An 18,645-nucleotide genomic window follows, 5' to 3' on the forward strand; every position below is an offset into this window, starting at 1 on the left:
AGCAGTAGTTAAGTAGTTGGGTTCCACCCATCTAGGCAGGAGATCTGGACCGAGTTCCTAACTCTGCTTTGGGCTGTGTCTGGGGAGTGAACCATTCAATGAGATTGGGCTCTCTCTTTCTCTTTTAAATAAAGAAAATAAAAATAATAAAAATTAGGGAAGTTAACCATTTGTATAGGAAAGTCTGCAGATTGACATGGAAATTTTCAGAAAGTGCCTCTGAGAAGCACTTAACAGCACTAAGCATGTTTACATTTATAAAGTCTGCATGGAGGTACAGACGCATATCTCACCTCAGCTCTGTTATCAGGGATGGGAATAGCTAGCAACTTGTCAATGCTGTTGTTGGACATTCCTGTTGTTCTCCTGAGTTCTTCTTTAAGCTCTTCAATATTTTTAAACATTTCAATTAGCTGACCTGGGGGGCGGGAAAAACACGGTACATCTCATATATTGGTTGTAATGGCGTTCTTTTATCCTTACTACTGTGGAGCAGTCTTCTAGACTAGAACATATTTACTTGATAGTAACAGATGTCTCCCAATTGGGGCAGACTTTGCATCTGTGGGATCTATATCTAATTTAGAGCTGGTCTTATTATGATATCATTAACCCAAAGTAACAGATTGTTCTGGGTTATAAATTTTCCTATAACTTTGGGTAGACTCAAGGAAAAAATGATTTTCTCATAGACTTTGATCATATAATGTACCAAATAAAATATCTCTGTATTTGACTTAAAAACATCACACCAATTCAAAACACTTTTTAACATAGATTCATATACTGCCAACTTACTTTGATAATTTCACAGCATAATGAACACAGAATGTTTTTCATTACTTTTCCCAATACACAATAGTTGATAAAAGGGCTTTTACAATAATCTCAGCTCTTTAAATAGAATACATTTAACTCAAAACCCACAGGACTTTGGGTCATGTAAGCTGTACTCAACAATATTTTTATTTTATCACATAGATTGTAATCTCTGTTCTGTGGATACCTTCTCACTTATTCTAGGGAGCGTCCTTCATGCAAGCATGCCTTCTTTCTTTTTGGACTTAGTGCCCTTCCGATTTTACTGTTTTCCACAGTTGTGAATGCCTTTCTTTTCAGAATTGAGGTATTTTGCGAAGACAAAACGCATTGCATGAAGCATCAGGCTCAGAATACTAATAGAAAGTTGTGAATTGAGATTTTAGTAGGCAACAGGGCACCTTTTCATTTTTTATCAGATTATTCTCAGAGAAGTAAATTTCATCCTTGCTCATGTAGCCAGCTATCTAATGCACATTGATATATATCAGTGAAAAAAAAAAGGAAAATGACCTAATTAGCTTAATTTTTTTGAAGATCTTTTCAGGGAAATCTAATTTCCCTGTTTCAGTCTCTGCTGGCTTTCTGTATGTTTGCTTCTCACTAGTAATCAAATTTGAAGCTTCAGGTTTCTTTTGTGGAATGGGAGATAGCCAATCATGTTTAGCTGGGAACGTCAGAAGTGCATTCCAAAACTGCTGCAGGAAAATCACATGCATTCTAACAGAATAGCATTGAATATATGGATGGGGAAACACCTGGTTTTTCAGAAATATCTGCACTGTTATTGACATGCAGCATGGCTTCAATTGTCGGTATCAGCTGAGTTATATTTTCCAAGTAATTCATTTGCAACGCTTCTTCTAGAAACCTGGAACAAAACAGAAAAGAAGCAGTTCAACTAAGCATGACAATATTTTGAGAAGGGATTTCACCAAGGAAAAAGACAAAAGAAAACTTACTGATCCATATTTAAGTTAATTTTACTGGGATCCCCAGTCAGCAAATCCCTCAGTTTCTTAGATAGGATATTGTCATGGCGCAGCAAGCCCATTGCTAGTTCAGTGCCCAGTTCCGCAGTTTCGAGGAGTTGCACATGAAACACACTCTCTTCACACAGGCCCCTAAAGCTTATGTTAGAGAGCAGGCATGACTTTTCTATTAAACTGAAAGTCTCAGACTCACAAAGAAGCTTCGTCAGGTTCTGAAGTTGAGACAGCTTTCCAAAAGGGAGAAAGAATGAGAAACAGATTAGTTACATCATCTTACATATTTACCAGTAATAAGCAATCAAACTGATTTACTTCCAGAGACATTCTGCATATATGCTTATGGAGTTGGCATCTGGCATTCGTTTTATTACAAAGAACTATTTTCTGTCGCTTGAGTTTATTGTTCCCTTCAAATGTTATAAAACCTTTGGATCTGTTAGATCTATCTCACTACAGAATCATAGTCTTTAAAAATATGCTACATAAGCAAGAGAGTAAAAAGAGCAAATGAGAAAAATAAATACAGCTTTGTTTTATCCTCTTAAACAGCAAGCCTTCAACGAATTTTATATTTCCAGGTATCTATTGTATTATGTGTTAGGATACGTAGAAAGCATTTGTTTTTCACACATATTATTCTGGCTATCAGTGCAATGTTGTCGTGAATGTAAAATGGTACAACTCCTATGGAAAATAGTATAGCCATGCTCCATGACATTAAAAACAAAACTACTTACGTTGTAAATTCCTCCTTTCATTCTATAACTCAGAGTTAAAAATAGCATCTTGGAGACATATTTGTACACACACATGTTTCAAATAGCATTACTCTCAATAGCCATAAGGTAGAAGCAACTCAAGAAAAATTCAATCTGATGCCGTTTCCATGGGGTCCTCTGAGTAGTGAACTCACAGACAGAGAGAATTTAATGCTGTCTACCTTCAGCTTTGGCAAGCGGGCATAGGCAATTGTTAAATTATAAGATGAAAAGATTTCTGGAGCTTAATTGCCTAACACTGAGTACATTTTCAAAATGACTAAGATGTAAAGCTTGCTATGTGCATTGCCCCACAATTTAAAAACTAAGTGACCAAATCTTAAAAAAAAAAGGTATCAGTTCATCAGCAGCATGAGAATTGCACACATTTCCATACAGCCATATTCAAATATGGGCAGGAATGTGCCTGGGTTCGCAGAAGTGCCTGCACTATTTAGTATTAATGTTATTTTCTGTTCCTCTGTGTATTGAAGGAAGCTAGGTGTTTTTGTTTCATCGAATTGCTTAAAAGGGCTCATAAATCCCAAACCCAATGGAAAAGAGGGAAAAATGGAAATAGAATAGTTTCTATTCTGTCACCTATACTCATCTCTCTGGTTCAGAATGATCAGTGTATTCTGAGAATGTACTCCAAAATTATCCATCCTGGGGGAAGAACACGCCTTTGGGACAGCCAATTCTGCTGCACTTGGAAGCTGCCCTGGAGCTACCCCTTATAAGAAGGCAAATCAATTGGAACAATGCCTAAAGAAGCAAATATGTGTGCCTTTCATTTCAGCTCAGTATCTAACCAGAAGCCAAATTTTCACAGAAATGAAATTTTTTTCAGTATAGATAAGTGTTTTAGAATATTGTTTTTCATATAACAAGATGGATTTTTAAAATTTTTAATGTTGCTATTATTTTCAACAATAAAATTTTGTATTTTCTCTGCTTTCTCCCTTCCAATTTTCCCCCTTTTCTCTGCTTTCTCCCAATTTTTCCTTCCCACCATTTACAAGATGGACTTAATGAGAGGTTTATCTTAATTGCTCAGAGGTGGTAGTAATTAATCATTCATCATCTTAGATAACGAATGTCATTAGTTTCTACCATCTTTAATTTTATAATTAACTTCTGAGTTTGAACTATCTAAGATAATTTCATGTGTTCAGAAGTTCCACTTACTGGTCATATGGCTATGAGAAATTTTTCATACTGAAATAGGCCCATTTTAGCAACTGTTTTATGACATTTGTTACTCTATTCCTTCCTTTGATTTCCAAAATACTTGATATAGTTAAGCCTCTGACAAATAAAGTAAACCTGCATACTACATCTTTCATGAACATTCTTTTGGTGCTTTCTCAAACAAGAAGATAAATACTGTTGACTCAATATATTAGTTTTGGGAGGATGTAGTAAACTTGAATAATTTTTACCTAGTGGAGCCTGGAATTTTAATAGCAAGTTTGATAGACACATATGCATAATTTAGTAAAGTTAGATGTAGTTTAATCATGGATTGGTGAAATACAAGATATAGAAGGAAAATTAGCAGTCTAGCTACACTGCTAAAAACTGCATTGAGGAGTATATTATTGCACAAATTTAGTATTTGCCATTATTTCCTACATTACTCTAAAAGCAATACTTCTTCAAAAAGCTCATGAAAAATATATACTATTAAAAACGGGATGGTGGTGGGCATTTGGAAATAAGACATTGCTTGGGATGTCCATATGCTCCAGCAGAGTCTCTGGGTTCAATTCCTGGCTCCCCTTCTAAATGAGCTTTTTAATATGTGTACCCTGGGAGGCAGTTGTTGGTGACTGAAGTACTTGGGTTCCAGCCACCCATGTAGGAAGCCTAGATTGAGGCACAGGGACCTGGTTTTTGCCAGGTCCAGGGCCAGCTGTTATAGGACTTAAACATGTATGCGTGTCTATCTGCCCTTTAAATAAATAAAGAAAAACTTTCCAAGGTTTTCAAAATTTTGGAACCAAAACAACCTCATTTTGATATCATTTTCCATAAACTTTTATGAAATACCATTCTACATACACTCAACTTTTAGAAGCTTCTTTAAAAGTTAATAATCATATATCAGCTTCAGGGACAGATTTGCAAAAACCTCAGATAGAAGACCCCTTTGCTTTATCACAAGCAAGGACTCAGCTACAAAACCTGACATCAACCCATAGCTAACTTCATCTCTACCAATAATACAGCAAATTCTCCAACTTTCTGCTCATGTACACTCTGGGAGGCAACAGGTAGTGGTTCAAGTAGGAAGACCCACCATGAGATGTTGGCTCCCAGCTTTGGTCTGGCCCAGCCCGGTTCTTTGTGGGTATTTGGGCAGTGAATCAGCAGATGAGAATACCCTGCTTCTCTTTGTAGCATTCTTTTCTCTTTATTTCTCAGCCTCTCACATAATTTTTTTAAATTCATTATGATATGCTTATAAAGGCCTCAAAATATTCTGACCATAAAATGTCAAAAGCAGCTATGCTGTTGAACCCTTGATGGGCAAGCACAGCCAGATGTCTACTTAACAAGTAAAGATAGGGTGTTATCTGTATTTCCGCCTGATGTGGGCAGCATACATTCTATGCACAGTTCCTCCGTCAGGAAGCTGTCTTTCCCACCAAAGGACTGGGAAGTGAAAAAGAGCAAATAGAAAGGCAGGGGCGAACACACAACCTCAAGCAAAGCAGACTTTTCCAGTCTGAGTTAGAAGACAAAACTTGGAAATGAGCAAAAGTCATTCATGAATGCAGGCATTTTGCATTCTGGAGTCTAAACTGCTGTCTTAGGAATCCCATGAATAAAATTTTAGAATGAATGAGTCCTCACTGACTATTGTGGTGAGGACAATGACTCCGAGGGCTGGCAAGGCAGGGAAGTAAGCACTTTTCTAAATTGTAAAACCACAAGGATTATCTTTTTTCTTTTCATGATATGTACTGAATATTTGCCTCATGTCAAGCTTGAACCAGATGCTGCTGATCTTGTGGTGAACAGAAACTGGGTAGTCTTCACAACCCGCAGGACTCAGCACTGAATGCATTCTGTCATTTTAAAATAGCACCCTTGCTTGTTATAAATGACAACAGATTTTCTATCCAAGGGACAAAAATAAAAGCTTATTTTCATTTGCATTGCATCCAAATAATGACTTATTAAATTATTCTTAGCCCCATTTTATTAGTATAAATGGTTGAGAATGCATTGTTTCCATTTCTCCAGTGTATGTTGTATTCTGCCTGGTTGATTCATAAGTTGAGAACTACAATGAGTAATTCATTCATCAAACCTTAAACTTTACTACATGAAGCTTTATTGATGAAGAAGGCAAGATTTCATTAGAGTTCACACTCAAGTGTGGGAAATAGATCCTACGTACCATGTACCATGCCAGTAATGAGTGCCCAAAACCAGAAGTCTCAAGGTTACTAATTGTGCCTCACTTCTCCCTGGTGTGTCAATAACCTTCTGTGTAACTCTAGAAATCCTTTTCCATCTACACTTTGTCACTGATATAGTTTATTTGGCTTTCCTTCAATTTTGTCTCCATAATCGTTCCTGCGTAATCTCGTGATAAAAGTGTACATTTCACTTTATTCAAATTCACAAATTTCAAGATGAAATCCCAATTCCTTGACAAAGCTAAAAGTGACCTTCTGGACCTATGCTCAGCTTCCCATTGCAGCCCCTTGTCCTGCACCAGCTGAACATGTAACTCAAGGTAACTTACATCTGACTTTCATCTTCATGCCTCATGTCTCCTGCAAACACAGAGGTCTACAATTGGAAAGCACCAATCAAACCTAACCCAACAAAACCTTCAATACTTGGTGTTAGCATTACGTCTTCAAAATGGTATCTCTCCACCTTCATATCCTAAAATCGGAGTTAGATATCTTCCTTCCATATAGACAATACTGTCCCTGTATGTACCATAACACGTGTCTCACTCTATTATTATAGATCTGTTTTTCTATCTCCCCTGTTGGACTGATTTTAAGCACTTTGGGAATTAAGATTCTATCTTATACATAAATAGATTAGCATCATGGGAATACAAATGATGGGTGGAATGAATAAGTAGATAAATATTACAGAAACTCAAAAAACAAAATATTATCTTGGCTTGAAAAATGTGGGAAAGGTGATTCTGTAAAAATTAGGAGGGGTGACATTTAAACTTGTCCTGGAAGGTTGATTAAAATTTTCTGTGAGAATGCATAAATTCTTTCTGATTTTCATGAACTAAAGACAATGTTAAATTAAGCATATTAGAAAAATCTGATTTATGTAGAAAGTTATGGTCAAAATGTAGGTAAGCTAATTGACATGTTTACTTATTATATACATGGACATAATATTTCTGCATGCCATGCCTCTTTAATTATACCATGTTGACTCTACAGAAAATGATCTTGCCTGCCATGAATAGATCAGATCTAATTTTACTTTATCCCAGCAACATAAATCCAATTAAACTGCTGTTCTTACCAGGAAAGGTGTTTCCAAAACTTAATCAGGTTATTTAAGAAACGAAGTAAAATTCATGATAACCAGTATACTCTATTTATGAAATAAACAAAGAATAATAGACAAATAAGCATGGATCAATTCAAGCTTCAGATTTCAAATTTGGCAGGGGGTCCAGTTCATATATTGTGATATGAAATATCAATTTCTGCCTCGATTCTAGAAACAAATAGAGTCAATTTTTAAGATTTAAAGCACCATATTTTGAAATCTACTTTCATGGTTTTAAAACTAAAGACATCAGAAATTAGAAATCATATTATGAATCCTTTTCTAATTAAGATGCTTAATGAGATATCATATTCCAGCCATTTCTTTCATAGGCAAATACTGTAATTAGTCTGAGGGTCATCTCAAAAAAGAGATGATTAAAGGCAAAATTCAGCTTAAAATGACAAACACTTTCTTTCCAGCCTAAGTCTAGAGTCAAAAATAGGGCCACTATTTACAGAGATGAGATGGAAAATGTAAAGGGGATCTTTACAAATGATTTTAGAGAATGTTGAAGTTCATTTGACTCTTTTGTGTCTTACTTTTGATTTTAAGACTTCAGGAACTAGAAGGAAGTAGTCCTCAGATGAGCCATTTTGAAGAAAAGATTGTTTAAATCGAATTGTGGATTGGAGGAGTCTTAGATTTTCTGTAAAAAAAAAGTGAGAAGAATTACCTTACATGGATTACAAGATCACTTATGAAATTCACTTGAAAGATACTTCTATCTCAATTTATCACTAAGGTTTTCCTAAGCTGGTATCCTCATTAAAGGTAAAGATAAATATAAAATGTAATCTTTCCTTGATTGATGGAAACTGTAGAGTTATTACTATAAAGTATTCATAGATATTCTGCTTAGAGATAAAAATATAAACCAATGTGCTTTGCAGATTTAGCTCTTTGCAAACTGGATATGCTTTAATTTCTGCTTTTGGACATACTTTAAGCTGAAGTGTTTTGGTGAAAACAGTTGGTAAAATCACAATGAGCTAGAGATGTCCCTTCAGCTTTGACTGATTCATACCTGGTCAATGATGGCCACGTTTCAATATTCATTGTGCCATTGATTTTTTTCCAGTGAGTGTCAAAAGTATCTTATTATTTTAAAAAAAAAAGCTCATTTTTTAAAAAGGAAACATTTGATTTAATGAAATATTCTTGGTTGCCCATGTAGGCAGAAAATTGAAAATACAGTGGGAGAAAGTGAAAGTAGCCTGCCACAAACGTGCCTTTGTTCATGGAATTTGCAACTGCTTTTGGAACTCCGTATTATCATTTCTTGTTGGTTCTTAACAGCTAAGGTTATTAAGGACACAGAAGATCACACGAAAGATTATGTGTGCTAATGACCTGGACATTCAGAAAGTTTGTCTAGCTAACCATGATCACATTTTCTGTTGTGTGGCCAGTATATAGTAAAATTTGTGCATATGCTCGTAACAGCAATAAGAAAATGCAAAACATGTTGATTAGATTCTCTTTCATATACCATAACCAAATTGAATCAGAGGTAGATGAATACTTTTATAAAAATCCTTTTTAAAACAAATCCCTTTAAAAATGTACCACTTTTAGGACAGCATTACAAGTGAAGATCAGAAATTTATGGTTAATTATTACCTTCTGAACCCTTGGCCAAATTGTCAGTGATATTTTTCACACAGACCAAATAAGGAAGATAAGGACTGTTTGCAGATAAATTTAAGAGAGAATCTTCAAAGTTCTCCAGGATCAGGAGCCTGCACAATTGAAAGAGAATTTATAAATTAAGTCATATATGCAGTACACATGTAACAGGAAACAAAGCCATTTTAATGACATTATTTTTGCTGCTCATTGTTTGGTATGGGCTAACTCAGCTAGCACAACACTGTAAAACTGAACCTGTTTTTTTCCTTATCAAAGCCAGCTGCACCAAATCTGGATTCTTTGTATATTTTGCCTTTCCTATATACTTTTCAAATATTTAGTCATTTTAGTCTCGCATCAAGAAGTCAACTTAAGCTTGTTTCTAAGCACTTTTCTATGACAGAAAACACACCAGTAGGCTAGGGTTGCCCAAACACAGACAATTACAGTTGAATTATGGATAAATTGCTTATTTTTCTAGTGTGGGGTACACCATGAATGTTGATTTTTTTTTCTAAATCTGGCAAGTCCTTCTTAGGCTTCAGTTTTCCTTCCTTGTTTAGTGAGAAGAACCAGCCCGATGGATCTTCTACCTGTCATGACTCGTGACTATATTTAAATGTATCTCATTGTCAGGAAAAAGAAATAGTTCAACCAAAATCCATTATACATTCTTTTCCCCCTTTGCTTCAACCAGTTTTGAGGTTTCAAATTAACTACTTGCTAATTTCCTTTCACACTGACTGATTCCAGTGCAATCTAAGACTTCCGAAGTGTGTGTCTGTGTACGAGCAGGTGTGTTTCAGTTCTGTTTGCTCTGTCACCTTGACTGTGAATCTACACCGCTACTTTGTTGGTAACATCTTTCCTTAGTGTCTGTTACTGAGTTTAATACACCATAAAGATGAATAAATGACAAAGGCTGATCTGAGGACCATCTGGTTTTTAATTTTTAATTTTAATTTTAATTCGTTTTGAACAGATTCGATGTGATTTGCAGATACAATTCTGGGAACATAATGATATTATGTTTCTCCTTCCCTCCCTTACTTCTTCTCTCTCACCCTCTTTCATTCTTTCCTTCTGTTTTTTTTCCTTTCTTTTGGTTTGTGAGATAAAATTTTGACATTGCAGTAAAAAGGCTTATTACCAAATAGGAAGCTTAACAAGTAAAAAACAAAAAGAACATTGCTTGGTGGAAATATAGACAATGGCTATGAACAGTAATTGAATGAAAAAGATGACCATTTCAACAATGTACAGTGGATTTTAAAACTATTGTAGCATAACATTCTTCGCCATTGACCTGACAAGATTTAAAACACAGTCTTATAAAACTGTGTTTTCAGTAATAGTGAGATTCCCACGTGTGAGGGGAAACAAAGTCTATTTCTCTCTGTGTTCAGCTTATTCCACTTATTATTCAACATTAGTTCTGTTTAGAATGTCCAAATCTTGATTTAATCTTGGTAGTTTATATGAATCCAGGAATTTATCTATTACTTCAGAAATTCTCAGTTTATTAGTATATAGTTATTCACAGTAGTTTCTTGTGATTTTTTTATGCCAGAGGTTTCAGCTGTCATCTTATTTTTCATTTCTATTGTCATTTATTTGAGTATTGGCTCTTTATTTCTTTGTTAGTCTGGCTGGAGAGCTACCCATTTCATCTTAAAAACAAAAACCTGATTGTGGACTCTGTGTGGGTTTTTTTTTAAGTTTCAATTTCATTCATTTCTGCCCTGATTCTTATTATTTCTAACCATATGATTTGGGTCTTTTTAAAAACTTGAGTATTCAAAATACATCATTAGATCCTTGAGATATTCTATTAAGAAGGTTTATTTTATTTTTATTTGAAGGACTAAATTGCAGAAAGAGGAGAAAAAAAGAGAGGGAAAAGGGGGGGGAGAGAGAGAGAGACGGAAAAGAGTTTCCATCTAATGGTTCATTCTGCAAAGGCAGCGTCTGTCAGAGCTAAGCTCATCCTACTCCAGGAGCCAGGAACCAGGAAGCTGGTAGCTGGGATTCTTCCATGTCTCCCACAGGGGTGCAGGGCTCCAAAGACTTAAAACATTCCTTGCTGCTTTCCCAAGCCATAAACAGGGAGCTGGGTGGGAAATGGAGCAGCTGGGACACAAACTAGTGCCCATATGCAATTCCAGCACTGCAGTTGGAAGCTTAGCCTATGGCAGCATACTGCTGGCCCTGGCCTTTCCCTTATTTTTTTTTTCATGTAAGCTATTAATGGTGAAAACTTCCCTCTTAATATTGCTTTTTCTGTATCCCACAAGTCCTAATAAGTTGAGTTTTCACTTGCATTTATTTCAAAAAAGTTTTTGTTTTCCTGAATTTTACTTATAATGCTGAAAACTTCAGAAATTCTTGTAAGACTGATCTGATGGCCTTGAATTGTCTCAGTTTCGGCTTATCTGGAAATTTTTCTCCTCTATATCTCCTTCACTTTTTAAAAAGCTTTCTTTTTTTAGGGCCCGGAGCGGTGGCGCAAGTGGTTAAGTCCTCGCCTAGCACGCCCGGGATCCCATATGGGCGCCGGTTCTAATCCCGGCAGCCCCGCTTCCCTTCCAGCTCCCTGCCTGTGGCCTGGGAAAGCAGTCGAGGACGGCCCAAACCTTTGGGAACCTGCACCCGCGTGGAAGACCCGGAAGAGGCTCCTGGCTTCGGATCGGCATAGTATCGGCCCGTTGCGCTCACTTGGGGAGTGAATCATCGGACGGAAGATCTTCCTCTCTGTCTCTCCTCTCTGTATATCCGCCTTTCCAATGAAAAAATAATAAAAATAAATCTTAAAAAAAAAAAAAAAAAGCTTTCTTTTTTTAAAAAAAGATTTGTTTATTTTATTGGAAAATAGATTTTACAAAGAGGAGATGCAGAGAGAAAGATCTTTCATCCACTGGTTCATTCCTCAAATGGCCACAATGGCCAGAGCCGAGGTGATCCAGAGCCAGGAGCTAAGAGCTTTTTCCTGGTCTCCTATGCAAGTGCAGAGTCCCAAGGCTTTGGGCCATCTTCTACTGCTTTCCTAGGCCACAAGCAGGGAGCAGGTTGGGAAGTGGAGTAGCTAGGACACTGACTGGCGCCCATATGAGATCCCCATTCATATAAGTGCCATCAAGCCAGGACCTCTCCTTCACTTTTAAAGGATAGCTTCGCTGGATCAAATATTCTGGGTTGGAAATATTTTTTTAAGACTTTGAATATATCATTTCATTATCTTCTGACCTATAGGATTTCCACGGAGAAGTATGATGTTATAATCTAATTAGTCTTTCTTTAAATGTAGTTTGACTCTTTTTTTTTCTTACTGTCTTTAGCATTCTCTCCTTGCCTTCAACTTTTAAAACCTTGACTTACAATAATCCTTTGGGATCTTTTTGGTTGAGTCAGCTTGGGTTTGTTTAAGCTTCTTGCATCTGAATGTCCTTGTCTCAAGACCTGGGAAATTTTCAATCATTATTTCATTTAGCAGATTCTTGTTGCCTTTTTTAAAAAAAGATTTTTTTTGTTGTTAGAAAGTCAAATATATATAGAGGAGGAGAGACAGAGAGAAAGATCTTCTATGTACTGATTCACTTCCCCAAGTGGCCGCAATGGCTGGAGCTGAACTGATCTGAAGCCAGAAGCCTCTCCAGGTCTCCTACATGGATGCAAGGTCCCAAGGTCTTGGGCCATCCTTGATGGCTTTCCCAGGCCAAAAGCAGGGAGCTGAATAAGAAGCAGGGCTGCCGGGATTAGAACTGGCACCCATTTAAGATCCCGGCACATGCAAGGCGAGGATTTTAGCCACTAGGCTACCATGCCAGGCCCATTCTCAATGCTTTTTACCTCATCTGTTCTTCAGGAAAATGTGTAATATGGATATTTAGTAATTTAGTGGTATGCCATGTTTAGCATTGGCTTACTTCATTTTTTTCTCTTTATTTTCATCTGATTGGATTATTTCAAGTTAATTGCCCTTGAGGTAAGAAATCATTTCCTCCATTTGGTCTATTCTTCTCTTAAAGCTTTGGGTTGTGTTTGTTATTGCACTGATGAAGATTTCCTCATGAAAATGCTTGGTTGATTCTTCTTAATGAGTTCTATCTCCATAGCGTCACTATCTCCATTAGTGACACTTATTGGTTTCTTCATTCTTTAACCTATCTGTATTCTCTGGCCACTGAGTTTCCTAATAGTTAGAATTTTGAATTCTACATAATTTGTTAGATTTCCAGTAGTATAGGATCTAATTCTAGTAGTCTTGCATGATTTTGGAGGTGTTATGCTACCTTGCTTCTTCGTGTATCTGTCCTTATGTTAACATTTGCCCATCGGGTGATCCCGTCTCTTATTTATGGCATAGATTTGATTATAAAAATGCTTTGATTAACCTGGTAGGCAGGGTACCACCTGGCCTGTTGCTTTGGCTTTGATTCCAGGTGGGCTCAGGAGTATAGTCTGAGTGATTGCTTTTGTTACAATCAATGTCAGCTGTGTCTATAAGTGATACAGTGGATTAGTCTGCTGCAGTTCATACATATAAAGTGTAGCTTTGAGATGATTAAGGGTTTCCTTGGGTGCGTATCTTTCATGGGCCATCTGCTTTTAATCAACTTGTGCAGTACAAAAACCAACTAGTCCTATCAGATATTTAACTTGGGTTTTATTAAACAAGTAGTGTGAGAGTTCTTTCCTGGCATAGCTAGTAAATTTAGAGAATGATTGTGTTAACATTAGAGAGAGCTCAGGATATTTAGATGTATGTTAACTACTGGATCTGAAAAGCAATAAACATCTCTAACTTGGCAATTAGAATATAGCTCAGAGGTCACATTGCTGATTCTTTTTAAAGTATGGTTTATAACCTCCAGAATAAAATTATAGCATCCATTTCAAAAGTCCTTTTGCTTAGACATAGAGAATTTTGATAATATTATGTATGAGTTTTGAAAAAATTTTGATCAGCCTCATTACTTATGAAAGCCTTCTTGTAGATAATCAATGCCATTTATCAATTCAAAAATGAAGGACAGGTGACTATTCCTAACTATTCTGGCAGGCATAAAAGAAGTAAGCTGTCAAGGAACTTTAATTACATTGGAATTACTAAAATTCCAACAGGAATGTAATAGATGACAAAACTAACCCTAGGCTAGGTTTTCTGTAAAACATCAAGTCATGCCTGTATGTTGTGAAGATTCAGGGACTGTGGCAATACTATACATCAATAAGTCAGCTCATGATCAAAGTGATCAATGCAGGCACAGCACTGAATGCTGATGACTAACATTAACAGTCGGAAGGAAACAGAAAACTGGTCTAGATTAACAAAATCCTAAAGATAAAGTTGAGGGTAAAATTTGAGAATCCAATACATCAAAGAAGAAATAAACAGAACCTTGGAAATAACTACATTTTATTGCAGCTATTTTCTTTGGGAGGTTGATTTTTTAATTTATTTTCTTTAACTATACCAAAGGGATAATTTCAGGATAAATGTATGTTTCTTGTGAACAACTTGAAAGAATGATCGATTCAATTTTGTATGTCACAGACTTGAGTTAGTAGCTGTTGGGAGTATAAATACATACGTGAAAGAGATGTGGGAAAGGCGCCAGAGCTGTGGCACATCAGATTAAGTCACTGCTGTTACGTTGGCATCCCATACAGATGTCAGTTCATATCCTGACTGCTCTACCTTCCCTGCTAATGGTCTGAGAAAGCAGCAAAACATGGCCCCAAGTGCTCGGGATTCTACCACCCATGGACGAGACCCAGATGAAGCTCCTGGTTCCTGGCTTCAGCCTAGCCCAGCGCTGGCTGTTGTGGTCATTTGAAAAATGGATCAGTGAATGGGAGCGCTCTCTAGGTGTCTCTCTGAGTAACCCTGACTTTCAAATAAATAAATAAGTCTTTCTTTAAGAAGTATCTGCAGAAGTACTGTGTATTTCTCTGAGAAGCAGCTCAATGCAGCATGTCTGGCTGGGCCTGTGTGAGGCCATTGCCTGCATCAGGGCAGTCATCCTTTATCTCTCCTTTACCTTTCCCCACTTGTCTCAATATCAACCGGGGATTTTTAGCTGCATCTTTCTCCTGGTTGTAGTTAATATGGCATAGAGCTATTTCCACCTGGCCACAGTACTTAATATTAGGTAAAATATTGATCCAACCTTCCAGACAGACAGTAAGAAATTCCTATAGCGCACTGACCGGCAAGCTTAAAGCAGAGGACGGCTGGTTTACATGCGACACTGAGATATCTTCTACGTTATTGCCTTGATTTCGTGAGGAATAATTTGATTCCGTATTTATGTGCTCTTTTTCTAACTGTAAGCATCAAATTATTTCTTTAAACTATTTATGTAACCCTTTATATAAAATGCTAACCTACTTCCCAACATTGCTTACAGTGAAAAGCCATGTGTACAAGCACCTGTGTCTGTTCTCACACAGATACACACACAAACAAAAAAATAAAAATTATGAGATAAGAGAACTATGAGGGGAAAATCTTTTTGAGTGCTTTTTCTAGAAAATTTTGGCAAAAAAATTTTTTTTCTCCTGCCATGCTTGTCATCAATTAGATTTGTCCGAAGTAGAAAAGCAAGAGTTCTGAAGACACATGTTTATTTTCTCGATCAGAAGAAGAGCCATCTCAGAGGCACTGAATTCTTCCTAAAAAACTGTCAGCTTGTCATCAGTCACAAACTGCATTCGCTGTGGAACCATCAGAAGTGCTGGGGATGCCCCCAGGTTCTGATAATGATAATCAGCGCCAGCAGTCTCACATAAGGAACACATTTAAAAGCTTTGGCAATTTAGAAACCAGCGTTTTGGAATAGCAAGTAAAGCCTCTTTTTGTGGGACTGGCATCCCACATAGGCACCTGCTTGAGCCACAGCCACTCCATTTCTGATCCAGCTCCCTGCTTGTGGCTTGGGAAATGCAACAGAAGATGGCCCAAGTGTTTAGGTCCCTTCTATCCAAGTAGCCAACCTGGATGAAGCTTCTCATTCCTGGCTTTGAACTGGCTGTTGTATTTGGGGAATGATCCACCAGATGGAAGATCTCTCTGTCTCTCCCTCTCTCTGTGTAATTCTCTCAATCATTCAGTCAGTCAGTCAAACAAATAAATCTTCAAAAGGCTTGACTATCGGGAATGTGAGAGCTTGGCTCCATTAACCAACTGAGAAGAGAAGGATGGCATTAGAAATAAGAGCAGATTGTTTATGTTCAGATTTTTACTATAACTTAACAACTTGAGGTTAAAGATTTCTCACTGAAAAATAACACTTATAAACTACATTCATTCTTTTTTTTTATAAAAAGAAACTAAATCCTGTTTTTATTTATACAGATTTACATTCATGATGGGGTCTCCATGTTGGCTGAATAGGGAAATGACATGCTCATTTTGATTAGGGCAAAAGCAAACTGCATTCTCAAGGGCGCGTTGGAAAGAATTTTGCAGTGGACATTTTGCATAAAATGGATAAATGCTGTGAAGTGTGGACTATATACTGTGCAGCAGGGAGCAGAGATGTCATGCTGGGTCCCACAGAAGATGACTAACCTAGAGAGAAAGGTGGAAGCAGACCACTACAGCCAGAGTCACTGGCAGTACTTGTGGACCACTCTGACCCCAGGTTTACAATGGAGCCAGATCAAGGGAAAAGGAATGAGCATACCTCTTTCTCACATCACCCATACAAAGCACATGAACCAGTGGAGAGAAAGCCCCAACTAGGAAGGGACTGGACCGCCAAAAGTCCCAATGGCTGTAATACATACACCTGGCCCTGGATGCTGGCACACAATTAGGTGATTCTATTGAAGGGATAAATACACATTTCCCCACTGATTTTTGAATATGGGTTAGTGGCTGCACACACATTTAGGTCTGTGAGACACACACACTCCTCCAGCGTGCTACAGGCACTGAGACACAAGCTGCAAAACAGGGACACTTGTAAACATCTGGTGCTGAAATGTTTCTCTCTTTGAGGTTGTGATGGGCTCACAGGGCTGTGTGGATCCTCAGCATCCCGTGTCTGTGGTGCATTGCATACAAAGACTGTACCATAGTGAGTGGTGTGTAACTGGGCCTTTTGGCGTTCCAAATGTCTGACATCAGAGGCTCAGAGCTCCCTGTTTCCCCAAGGTGGATTATGGCACAGCAGTGCACTCACACAGAAAACTCTGTGGATCTTTTATGGGATACTCGTTTTGGTGTCAGTGGGATGATAGTCATTGTAGGCTAAAATCCAGAGCCAGGCAGAGATGCTCATTCTTATGACTTCTATTCAGTACAGTTCCGGAGGTGTTAGCCAGATCTATTGGGCAAGGGAAATAACCAAAGGAGTACAAACTGGAGAGCAGGAAGTCAAGCTACCACTGTTTGTAGATTGTATGCCATTCTATATGGAGAAACCAAAAGATTCTATCAAGAGACAACTGCAGGGCCCGGCGCAGTACCCTAGTGGCTGAAGTGCTTGCCTTGCATGCACATGGGATCCCATATGGGTGCTGGTTCATATCTCAGCTGCTCCAGTTCCCATCCAGCTCCCTGCTTGTGGCCTGGGAAAGCAGTAGAGGATGGTCTAAAGCCTTGGGACCCTGCACCTGCATGGGAGACCTGAAATAACTTGTGACATTGGTTTAATTCAGAATAACTGCAAAAGATTTATATACCTTGAACTAAATTTAACCAAGGATGTGAAGGATCTACGGTGAATATACACACCATAGACTACTACTCAGGAATAAAAATTAGTAAAACCCTGCCTTTTGCCACAAAATGGATACAACTGAAAACGATTATGCTAATGAATTAAATTAGCTAATTAAATTAATTAGGGAATTAAATTAATGAATTGAATCAGTGCTCAAGAGACAAATATCATGTTTTCCATATCATGCGGTAATACACCCAATACAAAAATGCAATCTTTATGAGCAAGTTTGACATTTTAGAGGTTTGATTATTATTTATAGTGATTGTCTACACTCTTGAGAAACAGTGGGGAGGGGGAGTTTCTAATTGCTATTAATTCTTGATCTAGAGTAATGTTCAGTGTGTGACTGAAATCAACTGAAAATATGCTTTTATAAATTTTTAAAAAATTAAGGAAAAAGGCTGGAAGAAGGAGGGAGAGTAAGAAATGAAGGCAAGAGAGAGGGCAGAGTGGGAGGGGTACGATGTTCCCAAGTCTGCACTGAAATTTGTCCATCTTACATAAACAATTAAAATGTAAAAATGCAAACCAAATCAAAAAAAGTCTCAAAGGATAAATGTTAGTGTAATCCTGTAACAAATATAAACGCATGTTTCTGTCATTCCAACCATACCATTTTATACAAATTGTTTGCAAAAAGATTTCAAAGAATTCCACGTTTCATTTTCCACAAACCATTGAAATAAATATATCTAATATAGTCAAGTTTCATCACAAATAAACTACAAAGTTAATATTCACACAAAAATTACATATTAGTTGAAACTAAAGCCAGAATTTCAATAGCATAATTTATTAGGCTAATGCATCCTTTATCTCAGAGGCAAGCTAGTCTGTAAAACTGCCTTGAACTGCAGGAATTTTCCTCAGTCAGCTCCAAGAGGCAACTGCCTGCATTTCCTACCGTAATTATTAGTTACTTCACTAATCTGCTTACATTATTGGTCTTTAGACACCACAATTACTGCTCTCATTTCTATTGCCTGTTCCTGAGACTTTATATTTTCCAATAAAAGTCCAAAATTAAATTACCGATAAGCAGTTTTGCCTACCTGAATACCTCTGAAAGCAAGCAAATTTTCTGTTACATTCATCGGGCTTAAGAAATGTCTTTAATGCTTTGAAAATCAAAAGAGATAGCAATGTGAAACACAAAAT

General features: G+C 37.2%; 1 protein-coding gene across 2 annotated transcripts in view; it reads right to left on the bottom strand.

The window, feature by feature from the left end:
- ABCA12 (ATP binding cassette subfamily A member 12) overlaps positions 1-18,645 on the bottom strand; it is a 167,826-nt gene that overhangs the window by 72,775 nt on the left and 76,406 nt on the right. For both annotated transcript variants that reach the window (XM_040986400.1, XM_040986399.1), the window contains exons 10-14: positions 8,744-8,862; positions 7,663-7,769; positions 1,782-2,038; positions 1,578-1,690; positions 294-418 (exon numbers count right to left, since the gene is read on the bottom strand). In XM_040986400.1, coding sequence (XP_040842334.1) covers positions 294-418; positions 1,578-1,690; positions 1,782-2,038; positions 7,663-7,769; positions 8,744-8,862 — 721 coding nt within the window. The remainder of the gene's footprint in view (positions 1-293; positions 419-1,577; positions 1,691-1,781; positions 2,039-7,662; positions 7,770-8,743; positions 8,863-18,645) is intronic.

The sequence above is a fragment of the Ochotona curzoniae genome, unplaced genomic scaffold (assembly GCF_017591425.1).
Source record: "Ochotona curzoniae isolate NIBS_2020 unplaced genomic scaffold, NIBS_Ocur_1.0 contig_4514, whole genome shotgun sequence".
Classification (NCBI taxonomy): domain Eukaryota; kingdom Metazoa; phylum Chordata; class Mammalia; order Lagomorpha; family Ochotonidae; genus Ochotona; species Ochotona curzoniae.